General features: G+C 36.2%; 1 protein-coding gene across 48 annotated transcripts in view; it reads left to right on the forward strand.

The window, feature by feature from the left end:
• RIMS2 (regulating synaptic membrane exocytosis 2) overlaps positions 1–14,964 on the forward strand; it is a 753,111-nt gene that overhangs the window by 470,643 nt on the left and 267,504 nt on the right. For all 48 annotated transcript variants that reach the window (XM_073999244.1, XM_073999245.1, XM_073999258.1 and 45 more), the window contains one exon: positions 628–784. In XM_073999244.1, coding sequence (XP_073855345.1) covers positions 628–784 — 157 coding nt within the window. The remainder of the gene's footprint in view (positions 1–627; positions 785–14,964) is intronic.

Below are 14,964 nucleotides of genomic sequence, written 5' to 3' on the forward strand. Positions count from 1 at the left end.
AAGAAAAATGGTAGCCAGGTGCAGTGGCATGGGCCTGTAGTTCCAGCTACTTGGGAGGCTGAGGTGGAAGGGTCATTTGAGGCTAGCCTAAGCAACATAGTGAGACCTCCATCTCATTAAAAAAAAAAAAAAGCAAAAACCATTTACACATGTACTACAAATGGTATTCAGGGTGTTTTCTAAAACTTTTATCACTTAAAGAAATGATCTTAATGTTTAGGAGTTTTTTATGAGCTTAATAATTTTAAATAATAATTGTTAAGAATTATTTGAAGCTTTTCTAGGTCATTGAAGAGATGAAAATATTTTTAGAATAAATTTGAATCTTTTATTGGAGATAGTTAACTGTATATAAAATTTTACTCTAAGTTTATATAAAAGCTTTACCCAGCACAATGCCTTAGATATAGTAACTATCTAAATATTTGGATATCTGTCATTCCTTTTTAATTTATGTATTCATAAAATGTTTTGTCATAATATTATGGTTTATTCTTTATACTTTATATTTAATATATTAGAAGTCTTTCAACTTCACCAACATTTTGTTTTTGAGTAAAGTACAAAAGACACAAAGGACTTAGTGTATATATATAACTATAATATTTATTAATTTTATACCTTTAGATTATCGACATGATGGTCGAGATCTTCAAAGCTCAACATTGTCAGTGCCAGAACAAGTAATGTCATCAAACCATTGTTCACCATCAGGGTCTCCTCATCGAGTAGATGTTATAGGAAGGACTAGATCATGGTCACCCAGTGTCCCTCCTCCACAAAGGTAAGATAGACTACTCATTTTATTTGTAGGGTGGCTGTATTACTCAGAGGGACAAAACTAATAGGATATATGTATATATGAAAGGGAGTTATTAGGGAGAATTGGCTCATGTGATTATAAGACAAAGTCCCACCATAGGACTTCTGCAAGCTGGGGAAGGGAGAAGCCAGTAGTGGCTCAGTCTGAGTGTGAGTCCATTTTGAAAGCCTTAAAACCAGGGAAGCCGACAGTGCAGCCTTCAGTCTGTGGTCAAAGGCCTGAGAGCCACCAGCAAGCCACCGGTGCAAGCTCCAGAGTCCAAAGGCCAAAGAACCTGGAGTTGAGTATCCAAGGGCAGGAGGAGTGAAAGGAGTTAACCAGCACAGGAAAAAGAAAGAAGCCAGAAAACTTAGCAAGCAAGGTTATCCCACCTTCTTCACCTGCTTTGTTCTAGCTGCATTGGCAGCTGACTGGATGGTGGATTGGGTGGGTCTCCCTCTCCCAGTCCACATATTCAAATGTCAGTCTCCTCTGGCAACATCCTTACAGACACACCTAGAAACGATACTTTACCAGCCTAGGCATCTTGCATTCCGTTCAAGTTGACACCTAATATGAACCATCACAATGGCATTATAGACCTATTTATCACATATCATTAATAATCTCTAAAGATAAGAGATTCTTGTGGAAAAAGAATTTAAGGAAAAACAAGATGGTTTTATTTATTTAAGGAAAAACAAAATGCTATTCAAGGAAAAACAAGATGCTTGCTATACAATAACCTGCATAACGAGAGTAAAATGAAATATGACTTATTTTGTAATTTTAGACTACCTATATGTTATTTTATTTTAAGAGTTCAAAATAACTCAGAAGAACCAGTTTTCAATCACATATTGATATGAGTATATCTAGGTAGAACCAACTAATTATACTCATGAATGATATAGATAATTGGTAATTTAATATATAGGAAAAAATGAAAATTTGACTGATGTTTAAAATTAGTAACAAATATCAGAATAATAATTTTTTTCTTTCTTTTTTTTTTTTTTTTTTTTTTTTTTGAGACAGTCTTGCTCTGTCGCCAGGCTGGAGTGCAGTGTTGCGACCTTGGCTCACTGCAGCCTCTGCCTCCTGAGTTCAAGCGAGTCCCCTTCCTCAGCCTCCCGAGTAGCTGGGATTACAGGCCCACACCACCATGCCCGGCTAATTTTTTGTATTTTAATAGAGATGGGGTTTCACCATGTTGGCCAGGATGGTCTTGATCTCCTGACCTGGTGATCTGCCTGCTTTGGCCTCCCAAAGTGCTGGGTTTACAGGTGAGAATAGTAATTTTTAAAAGCATGTGCAGTGGGACGAATGGCTCAGAAAATCTGCAGCTAGCAGTCTTAAGCTTACTAGAAATCTCTGATTAACCCGGTTAAGTACAGACAAGCTTAATGGAATAAGAATCATGGAAATAATAGGTGAAGCTAACAAGACATATGTGCATAATTTACATTGTACATACTTGGAATGTTTAAGAAATTTTGACCAGTTAGAATGACACACTTATACATCCTATTTTAAATAAATAATTGAGTATTTGACTAAGAATTTTAATTCAGTCTTAATTTTACACAGAATATTGGAATGTCTAAGAGAGCTTTAGATTTATTATGTTTGAAGGATATAAGCCACTAAAATAAGATTTATGTAACTTAGACAATTGCAGAAATTAAAAAGAATATCTGATATATTAAGTTGACAAACATGGTTTAAAATGTTTGAAGATGTTGAATTAACAAAGTTTATAAATGGGACCAAAATTATTAAACATTTTTTAAAAGTACTTAACTGTGGTACACTTATCAATATAATAACATGTGTAATCTGAAATTTAAAGTTTGAGAACTAGTTTTAAATTTGTAACTTTAATAAACTGAACCCTACCCTCCTCTAGGAAAATAAAAGAATGCCTGTGTACGAGGAAAAACAACAATGTTTTTGTTCTTTGTACACTCTACTCAACACAGAACACATTTGTGACCAGATTTGTGGGGATTTTTTCCCACACCAAGCAACTTGCCAGCAGATAGCACCTAAGTATCCTATAATTCAGTTCAATTCTGACACTATAATCTGGAAATTGTATCAGATTTCACATGTTAAAGGGTTAAAGGCTCAGTCCCACAAGACTGTCCCCTACTTCAAATGCCAATTGCAAGTCCCAGATTGTGACCTATCCAGTTGTAAATTGGAGTTTCCATAGCCCCTCTCCTTAATTTGATAATTTGCTTGGACAGCTCACAGAACTCAGTTAAACACTTTAATTATGTTTACCAGTTTATTATAAAAGACATTTGTTAAAATGCAGATGAAGAAATGCGTAGGATGAGATTTGGGCAACATGGAAGCTCATCAAATCTTGTTCAAAAGTTTCTATAGAGTTTAATCTCCAGCCCTCAACCCTCTTTCTGTAGGTCAGTAGGTGGGGCTGAAAGTTCCAGCCCTGTAATCACTTGGTCTCTCTGTAGACTGGTCCCATCAAGAGGATATCCAGGGGACCCACCCTTAGTAATCATTAGCATAAACTCAGAAGTTATCAGAGGGAATCAGTAACAAAAGACACTCTATCACTTAAGAAATTCTAATGGTTTTAGGAACTCAAGACAAAGACCAAATGTGTTTCATATTATATCACACTTTATTTTATCAGGTAAAGAACAGTTGAACAGTCCAATAGAAGATAGGAATATCTATCTTTTTAAATATCTACTGTTTTAGATCAGATTATGTTTCATATGATAGAAAACCCATCATAACAGGAGTTCAAACAAAGTGTTTATTCCATTATGAAACAGAAGTGTGTAACTAGACAATCTAGGGCAAAAATGTTAGCTTAAAAAAAGGCATCATTGATAAATTATAGAGAGAAGTAACATTTTTAAAATACAAGTAACCTTATCATTCCAAAAGAACACAGAGAATATGAAAACAAAGGCATGAAAAAATATAATAACTATATATCAACTAAAATGAAAATAAGATCCCAATTTCAATCAGAAGAAAAAAATGAATGCAATATCAAAAGTGTCATAAAGGACAAAGAAATATATGTTCTAGGAAAAATTACTGAATTCAAAATATATAACCATTACTACCACTTTGAATTAGACAGTCTGTACTTTGCACAAAGACTGGACCAAAAGCCAAGAAAGGGCCAAACTGTAGCTAGAATTTTGCTCAATTGTATGCTCATAAGGCCATTTCTGTAAAGAAGCAGTACTTTTTCAAATTTGCCCTGAGGCATTATAAAAACTAATAAAAATACCTGGGTATAATGATCATGGACAAATTTGTTCCTTAACATATAAAGAGCTTCTAAAGATAAGAAGCAACAACTGGCAGGGTTATAGAAAGAAAGAAATAAACAATTTTAGTTGGAAGTTTTAACATATCCCTAACGGAAATCAATAATCAGGCCCCCCCCAAAAAAATTAGCAATGACTTAGAAGGTTTGAATAATGTCAAATTTATTATGTGACTCAACTATGCTATATTTTGTATATGTATCTTTTTGTGTATCTCAATATAAAATTACATACCATTAAAGCAAAGAATATAAATTATTTTTAACACAACATAACTTTACAAAAATAACTGGTAACAGAAACTCGTTAAAAAGTAAACCTCAATAAATCCCAGATAAATCATTTTCTCTGAATATTATTCAATAAACTTATAAAGCAATTTTGCAAAGATAGTTTTTAAATTCCTAGAACTTAGCTAAAATACTGTGAAATAACTTTTGATTATAAGTGAAATAATTGAGATATTAGGAAATATTAGGATTGAATGACAAATGAAAATGATGCAAGCATTTGTGGGACACAAGCAGTATTTAGGAAATTTTTATCTTAAAGGATATTTATCAAAAAATAGGAATGCTTCAAAATGATGAAATAGGATATTACCTCACAACTGTTAGAATGGCTCTTATCAAAAGGCAAAAAATAATATGAGATGGCAAGGACGTGGAGAAAAGGGAACCCTGGTACACTATTGATTGCAATGTAAACTAATACAGTCATTATTTAATGAAAACAGTATGGAGGTACCCGCCAAAAATTAAAATGGAACTATCATATGATTCAGTAGTTCCACTACCAAGTATCAAAGGATATGAAATCAGTATGTCAAAAAGATACCTGTGAGGGGACAAAGCAAGATGGTGGAATACCTACATCATTCATATCTTCACAGGACTACCAAATTTTACCAGCTATCTGTACACTGAAAAGCACTATCACAAGACCCAGAAATCAGGTGAGCACACACAGTACCTGGTTTTAACTTCATATGATTGGAAGTGACATTGAGGAGGGTTGGAGAGACAGTCTTGAATCACCAATGCCATCCTTCTCCTATCCCCCACCAACAGTTGTTCAACATGGAGAGTCTGTGCATTTGGGAGAGGAAGAGCGCAGTGACTGGGGAACTTTACATTGAACTCAGTGTTGCTATGTCATAGCAGAGAGCAAAGCTGTGCTGGGCTCGGCCAGTGCCTGGATATGGAGGAAGCATTTGGACCAGATTTAGCCGGAGAGGAATCACCCATTCCATCAGTCAGAACTTAAGTTTCTTAGCAAGCCATGCCACAGTGGGACAAAGTGCTCTGGAGACCTAGGTAAACTGGAAAGGACACAAAGACTACAACTCCTGGGCAGCACCTAGTGCTGGGCTGGGCTCAGAGCCAGAGGACTAGGGTGGCACATGACCTAAGGAGATACCAGATGGCATGGCTAAAGGAGTGCTTGTACCACTCCTCCTCCAACCCCAGGCAGTGCAACTCACAGCAATTAAAGTGTCTCCTTCCTTCTGTTTAAGGGGAGGAGAGGAAAGAGTAAAGAGGGCTTTGTCTTGCATCTTGGATACCAGCTCAGCCACAGTAGGAGAGGGAACTAGGCAGAGTCATGAAGCCCCCATTCCAGGCCCTAGCTCTGGCATATTTCTAGACAAACACAGGCCAAAAGGAAGTTGCTGCCTTGAAGGGAAGGACCCAGTCCTGCAGGATTAATCACCTGCTGAATAAAGGCCCCCTGGGCACTGAATAACCAGCAGTGATACCCAGAAACTATGCTGTGGGCATTGGGCTCTGAGATGTGCAGGCTTCACAGGTGACTCAGCACATTCCCACCTGTGGTGGCTATGATGAAAGACTGCTTCTGTTTGAGAAAAACAGAGGGAAAACTAACATGACTTTGTCTTGCACCTTAGATGTCAGCTCAGCCACAGTGGGTTAGAGCAACAGGCTCATGGAGTCCCTGAGTACAAAGTTAGTATAAGCTTAGCATTTCTGTACCTGCCCTGGGCCAGAGGGGAGCCTATTTCCCTGAGAGGTGAGTCACAGGCCTGGCAGCATTCACCACAAACTGACAGAAGAAACCTTGGGCTTTCAGTGAACATTGCAGTGGCCTGACAGAACTCCCTTGTGGGCCAGTGGTGGTAGATCCCACAGGGAGAGGCTCTTCTGCCTGTGGAAAGGGGAGGGAAGAGCAGAAAGGACTTTTTGTTGTGGTTTGAGAGCCAGCTTATCCACAGTAGAATAGAACATCAGGCAAATTTCTAAGGTGTTTGACTCCAATCCATAGCTCCCAGATAGCACCTGTGGATCTGCTCAGGGCCTAGGGGAACTTACCACCTTGAAGAGAAGGACCCAAACCTGGATGGCTTTGCCATGTGGTGATTGTAGAGCCCTAGGACCTTGAGTAAACATAGGCAATAGTAGCTAAGTAGTGGTTACAGTGGGCCTTGGGCAAGCCCCAATGCTGTTCTGGCTTCAGGTCTGACCCTGTGCAGAACCAGTGGTGGTAACCACAGAGGTGTTTGCATCACCACAACCCCACTTCCAGGCAGCTCAGCAGAGAGAGAGAAAGAGACTCCATTTGTCTGGGAGAAAATAAGGGAAAAGAATAAGAGTCTCCGGTGATCCAGAGAATTATTCTGGATCTTATCAAAGACCACCAAAGTGGTACCTCTATGAGTCTGCAAAAAACAGCATTATTGGGTTTGCGGCCCAAGTCCCTTTGAATGCCTGGAAAACCTTCCCAAGAAGGATGGGCATAACAAGCCAAGACTGCAATAGATACCTAACTCTTCAATGCCAAGACACCAAAGACCATCTATAAGCATCAGGATCATCCGGGAAAATATGACTTCACCAAAGAAACTAAATAAGGCACCAGGGACCAATACTTGAGAAACAGATATGACCTTTCAGATAGAAAATTCAAAATTGCTGTTTTGAGGAAACTCAATGAAATTCTATATAACACAGAGAAGGAATTCTGAATTCTATGGTAAATTTAACAAAGAGATTGAAATATTTAAAAATAATCAAAAGATATTCTGGTGTTGAAAAATGCAATTGAAATACTGAAGAATGCATCAATGTCACTTAAGAGCAGAATAGATCAAGCAGAGGAAAGAATTAGTGACCTTCAAGAGGCCATTTGAAAATGCAAAGAGCAAACAAAAGAAAAACAAATAAAAAACAGTGAAGCACACCTACAAGATCTAGAAAATAGACTCAAAAGAGCAAATCTAAGAGTTATTGACTTTAAGATGGATAGAAAACAATACAAAAGATCAATGAAACAGGTTTTTTTTTAAAAGATAAACAAAATTGATAACCTTTAGCCAGACTAACAGAGGAAAAAAGAGAGAAGACCCAAATAAACAAAATCAGAGATGAAGAGAACACATTACAACTGATACCACAGAAATTCAAAGGATAATTAGTGGCTGCTGTGAGCAACTATATGCCAATAAATTGGAAAATATAGAGGAAATGCATAAACTCCTAGACACTTACTAGATTGAGCCACGAAGAAATCCAGTAGCTAAACAGATCAATAACAAATAACAAGATCAAAGCCATAATGAACAGTCTCCCAGTAAAGAAAAACCTGAACCCAATGGCTTCAGTGCTAAATTCTAACAAACATTTAAAGAAGAACCAATACCAAATCTACTCAAACTATTTCAAAAAATAAAGAAGGAGGAAATACTTCCAAACTCATTCTACAAGGCCATTATTACTTTGATACCAAAAGCAGACAAGATGCATTAAAAAAAAAAAAAACTATAGGCCAATATCTCTAATGAATATTGATGCAGAAATCCTGGAAAAACAAAACAAAACAAAACAAAAAACTAGGAAACCAAATTCAACAATACATTAAAAAGGTCGTTCATCATGACCAAGTAAAATTTATCCCTGGGATGCAAGGATGATTCAACATATACAAGCCAATTAATGTGATATATCATCAGAATGAAGTATTAAAACCATATGATTATTTTAATTGATGCTGAAAAAACTTTTGATAAAATTCAATATCCCTTCAAGATAAAAACCCTCAAAAAACTGAGGATACAAAGAACATACCTCAACATGATAAAAGCCATATACAACAGACTCACAGCTAGTATCATACTGAATGCGGACAAACTGAAAGCCTTTCCTCTAAGATCTGGAACACAACAAGGATGCCGTGAATATGAATGAATACCACTCTTATTCAACATAATACTGGAAGTCCTAGCTAGTGCAATCAGACAAGAGAAATAAATAAAGGGCATCTAAATTGGAAAGTTAGAAGTCAGGTTATTCTTGCTTGCGGATGACATGATCTTATATTGGGAAAAACCTAAAGACTCCACCAAAAACTATTTGAACTGATAAATTCAGTAAAGTTTCAGGATACAAGATCAACATAAATCAGTAGCATTTCTATATGGCAGCAGTGAACAATCTGAAAAAGAAATCAAGAAAGTAATTCCATTTATAACAATCACAAATAAAATTAAATACCTAGAAATTGACTTAACAAAAGAAATGAAAGATCTCTACAATGAAAACTAAAACATTGGTGCAGGAAATTGAAGATGACACACACAAAAATAGAAAGATATTCCACATTCATGGATTAGTATAATCAATGATGTTAAACTTTCTATACTACCCAAAGCAATCTACAGATTCAGTGCAATCCTTATCAGAATACCAATGGCATTCTTCACAGAAATTGGAGAAATAATTCTAAAATTCATGTGGAGCCGCAGAAGACCCAGAATAGCCAAAACTATTCTGAGCAAAAAGAACAAAACTGAAGGAATCACATTACCTTTCTTCAAATTATGCTACAGAGCTATAGTAACTGAAAAAGCATGATACTGCCATAAAAACAGACATACAGACCAGTGGAACACAATAGAGAACCCAGAAGCAAATCCATACACCTACAGTGAACTCATTTTTGACAAACGTGCCAAGAGCATACATTAGAGAAAGAAAGTCTCTTCAATAAATGATGCTGGGAAAACTGGATATCTATATGAATAATAATGAAACTTGACCCCTATCTCTTGCCATATACAAAAATCAAATTAAAATGGATTAAAGACCTAAATCTAATACCTCAAACTATGAAACTACTACAAGAAAACATTCAAGAAACTCTCTGGGACATTCATCTTGGCAACAATTTCTAGAGTAATACCCCACACACAGGCAAACAAAGCAAAAGTAGACAAAAGGGTACAGTGGCTCACGCCTGTAATCGTAGCATTTTGGGAGGCCGAGGCAGGCGGATCACGAGGTCAGGAGATCGAGACCATCATGGCTGACATGGTGAAACCCCGTCTCTACTTAAAAAAAAAAGAAATTAGCCGGGCGTGGTGGCGGGCGCCTGTAGTCCCAGCTACTTGGGAGGCTGAGGCAGGAGAATGGCATGAACCTGGGAGGCAGAGCTTGCAGTGAGCAGAGATCATGCCACTGCATTCCAGCCTGGGCGACGAGTGAGACACTGTCTCAAAAAAAAAAAAAGTAGACAAAAGGGATCGTATCAAGTTAAAAAGCTTCTGTACAGCAAAGGAAATAACAAAATGAAGACACAACCTACAGAATGGGAGGAAATATTTGCAAAGAAGCTATCCATCTGAAAAGGGATTCATAGCCAGAAAGTATTAGGAACTCAAACAACTCTATAGGAAAAAAATTCCAATAAGCCAGTTAAAAAGTGGGTAAAAGATTTTAATAGAGATTTCTCAAAAGAAGACATACAAATAGCAACCAGGCATATCAGAAGATTCTCAACATCACTGATCATCAGAGAAATGCAGATCAAAACTACAATGACATGTTATCTCACCCCAGTCAAAATGGCTTATATCCTAAAACAATAACAAATGCTGGCGAGTATGTGAAGAAAAGGGAACCCTTGTACACTATTGGTTGGAATGTAAATTAGTACAACCACTATGGAGAACGGTTTGGAGGTTCCTCAAAAAACTAAAAATAGAGCTACTATATGATCCACTATCCCACTCCTTGGTATATACCCAAAAGAAGGGAAATCAGTATATCAAAGAGATATTTGCACTGTTATGTTTGTTGAAGTACTGTTCACAATAGCCAAGATCTGGGAGCTACCTACATGTCCATCAGCAGATTAATGGATACATAAAATGTATTTGTACTTGATGGAGTACTATTCAGCCAGAAAGAAATGAGATCCTGTCATTTGTAACAACATGGATGGAACTGGAGGTCGTTATGTCAAGTGAAATAAGCCAGGCACAGAAACACAAACATTGCATGTTGTCACTTATTTGTGGGATATAAAAATCAAAACAATTTAACATATGGAGATAGAGACTAGTGGGATGATTACCAGAGGCTAGGATGGGTAGCGGGGGTGAAGGGGATGTGGCGATGGTTAATGGGTACAAAGAATGGAAATAATAAATAGAACCTAGTATTCGATAGCACAACAAGGCAACTATAGTCAAAATAATTCAATTGTACATTTAAAAATAACTAAAAGAGTATAATTGGGGCCAGGCACGGTGGCTTACACCTGTAATCCCAGCACTTTGGAAGGCCAAGGCAGATGGTTCATGAGGTCAGGAGTTCGAGACCAGCCTGGCCAATATGGTGAAACCCCATCTCTACTAAAAATACAAAAATTAGCCGAGCGTGGTGGTGCACGCCTATAGTCCCACCTACTTGGAAGGCTGAGGCAGGAAAATCGCTTGAATCTGGGAGGTGGAGGTTGCAGTGAGCCAGGATTGCACCACTGCACTCCAGCCTGGGCAACAAAGCAAGACCCTGTCTCAAAAAAAAAAAAAGAAAAGAAAAAAGAAAAAAAGAAGAGTATAATTGGATTCTGTGTAACACAAAATATAAATGCTTGAAGGGATGGATTTCCCATTTTCTATGTTGGAATTATTAGGTATTTTGTGCCCTTATCAATATATCTCCTGTACTCCATAAATACATACACCTATTATGTACTCACAGTTAAAAAATTAATATTAAAAAAGATATCTGCACTCCCATGATCATTGCAACATTATCCACAACAGAATTGATACAGAATGAAACTGTCATCAACAGATATACAGGTAATAAAAATGTTAATATACACAATGAAATACTATTCAACTTTTAAAAAGAAGAAAATTCTGTCATTTCTGACAACATAGTTGAACCTAGAGGCCATTATGTTAAGTGAAATAAGCCAGGTATAGAAAACAAATACCAGATGATCTAATTTATATGTAGAATCTAAAAAGTTGCAGTCTCTGAAACAGAGAAAAGAGCCTGGTGGGGTGAGAGGATTGGGGAGATATAGGTCAAAAGACTCAAAATTTCACTTAGACAAGAGGAATAAGTTTAAGAGATCTACTGTATATAATGACAACTATAGTTAATATATATTTGAAAATTTCTGAGAGAGTAAAGTGTTCTCACACAAAAGAATAAATATTTGAGGTAGTGCAAATGTTAAATAGTTTGATTTAGCCATTCTGCAATGTATACGCATATCAAAACATCATGTATACCATAAATATGTGCAGTGTTTACTTGTCATATCAAAACATCATGTATACCATAAATATGTGCAATGTTTGTCATATCAAAACATCATGTATACCGTAAATATGTGCAATGTTTACTTGTTATATAAAAACATCATGTATACCATAAATATGTGCAATGTTTACTTGTCATATGAAAACATCATGTATACCATAAATATGTGTAATGTTTACTTGTCATATGAAAACATCATGTATACCATAAATATGTGCAGTGTTTACTTATCATATCAAAACATCATGTATACCATAAATATGTGCAATGTTTACTTGACAAAAAAATTTTAATGAAAATAGAGAACTAAATAAACACTGAATTTAGGAAACAGTACAGAACAATGGAGAAAGTCCTGAAGAAATATGAAGGAGGGAATTAATAAAGATTAGGGAAAAATCAGTGAAACTGAGACAAAATGAGGCACAGAGAGTAAGAAAAAGAAGTGAAGATAAGAATGTTAACCCAAAAGTCAGTTATTTGAAAAGATTGGTAACATCAATACAATAAAAGGACTGTACATGAAAAATGAGCGGTATAAATAAATAAAACTTTGAAAAAGAGAAACAACTACAGATAAGAAAAAGACTTTAAAAATAATAATCATTATGAAATTATGTTATTAAATTTGTTAATCTAGGCAAAATGGTTAAATTTCTGAAATAGATATATTAAAATTGACACAAGAAGAAATGAAAGTTAAATAAAATAACAATGAATGTTCATGACCAGCCTGGCCAACATGGTGAAACCCCATCTCTACTAAAAATACAAAGCAATTAGCCAGGCGTGGTGACAGGTGCCTGTAATCCCAGCTACCTGGGAGGCCGATACAGGAGAATTGCTTGCACCCGGGAGGTGGAGGTTGCAGAGAGCTGAGATTCTGCCATTGTACTCCAACCTGGGGAAGAAGAGTGAAACTCAGCCTCAAAAAAAAAACCAATTAAATAATAATAAAAAATAACAACCAGCAAATAGGTTGAAACAGTACCCAAAGACAAACTACTGTCTTCCCCCCATCCATCCGTAAAGAGAATTCCAGACTAAAAAGTTATTATGGGTAAATTTTAACCAAGTATTTGAGAACTAATATCTGTTCTATACAACTGGCTCTAGAAACAGATAAAGAAGGGAAGTTGCCTAATTCTTTTTCTGGAACTAACATAACCTTAGTTCTAATTCTTAAAGTATAATAAAATATATATGTATTCCATTTTCATTTTTTTTTTCAAGGACAGAGTCTCACTATGTTGCCCAGGCTAGACTTGAACTCCTGGGCTCAAGCAGTCCTCTAGGCTCAGATGCTGGGACTATGTGCCTCTGTGCCCAGCTTAAGAAGCCCATTTTAGTTACAAACATATGTAAAAAAATCTTACTTTAAGTAAATCTAACCATGAGTTTAAATCATGGCAGTGAGACACCAGAAAAATTGTTACGGTAATTCATCTTATTAATGGACTAATGGGGAAATAAATCTTACTAGAGGCAGAAAAAGAATTTTATTGTTCAACTTCTATTCACATAAGATAGTAAACTAGAAGAAAACCACCTACACTTCATAAAGGCTTAATAAAGCAAGCATTATAATGGAAAAACTTTAGAGGAATTTACATTAATAGCAGAAATAAGAGATGGATGTTCATTAATATTATCACTGTTTGAAATAGTGCTTCAGGTCCTGAAAAGTGCTAAGAAAAGGAAATAAGAGATTTCAGGATTGGAAGAGAAGAGGTGAAAAATCATCATTATTTGTTAATGATAGGATTATCTACACAGGAAACCCAATATAATCAAAATATTAAAACTAATATAGGAGTTCTGCCAAATAGCTGTCTATAGATCAACTTATAAAATGAGCAATTACTAGTTGGAAAATATAATAAAATGTAAGTGCTATTCTCAAAAGTAACCTGAAGTATCTAACAATTCATGTACTAAGAATTCACAGGATCTTTTTAAGTAAGATGTAAAACTTTGGGTAAGCAATCAATGAGAGATACGCCCTATGCATGGGTAGAATTACTTCCTATAATAAAGATACCAATTTTCCATAAATTAGTTTATAAATCTAATGCCATAACAATCAAAATTTTATGTGCAAATAAAATACCAATAAATCCATTTTGAAAAAAGAAGAGAAAAATTTGCCAGCAGGCAAGAATAATTAAAACTAGGATGGAACTTGAATAACAGCAGCAAAATAGACATATCGAAGGGAATCGATAGTAAAAGAATAATATATATGCATTTACAGTGATATTTATATGTGAACTTGACATATGATGATAAAGTGGCACTACATTTAATATGGAAAGGGTGGGTCCGACAGGATAGGAAAATTAGCTCACCAGTGGAATAAATTAAAAACTGGACTCCTGTCTTTCATCCTACAACATGACATGCCATGTCTTAATTGTGTTTTAAAGGGCTGTTGCATGTCATCAGGGATGAGGTAAGAGTAGAAGCAAGAGATTACTTAGGTAGCTTTTTTTCCCCCTTTTTTTTGAGACAGAGATTTGCTCTTGTTGCCCAGGCTAAAGTGCAATGGTGGGATCTCCACTCACCGCAACCTCTGCCTCCCGAGTTCAAGTGATTCTTCTGCCTCAGCCACCCGAGTAGCTGGGATTACAGGCATGCACCACTACGCCTTGCTCATTTTTTATTTTTTAGTAGAGACGGGATTTCTCCATGTTGGTCAGACTGGTTTTGAACTCCCGACCTCAGGTGATCTGCCCACCTCAGCCTCCCAAAATGCTGGAATTACAGACATGAGCCACCACACCCAGCCTAGGTAGCTATTTTTATGGCATATTCACAATTATGGTAGTTTGGACTAGAGTGGTATCAAGGGAGATGGCACAAAGTGTGCAAATTTTGACTTGTTCCCCTAAGCTCTGAACTCATGTCCAACCACCTATGAGGCATCCCTATCTGCAGTCCTATAGGTCATGTATACAAATGTGTCTAACACTGAACATATTTTCTCCATACAAATCTACTCATCCTCTTGAGCATATTATTGAATATCAGTACTAGAGACCTGGTAGTCATCCTTTAATAACTTTGATAGTCCTTATCATATCCCCACTGTTATTAGTTTAATTTGAGCTCCTTATGCTGCATCTGTTATAGCAGTAATCTTATTTAACTGTCAACCTTCCACTGAAACTTATACCTTTAACCGAGATGCAATTAGTGAAAACAAAATTTGGACTTCACCTTATAGTGACTTTGTCTTTTTCTATTGTGCTTTAAAATAAACCTCATTTCT

Source organism: Macaca fascicularis, chromosome 8 (assembly GCF_037993035.2).
Source record: "Macaca fascicularis isolate 582-1 chromosome 8, T2T-MFA8v1.1".
In the NCBI taxonomy this organism is placed as follows: domain Eukaryota; kingdom Metazoa; phylum Chordata; class Mammalia; order Primates; family Cercopithecidae; genus Macaca; species Macaca fascicularis.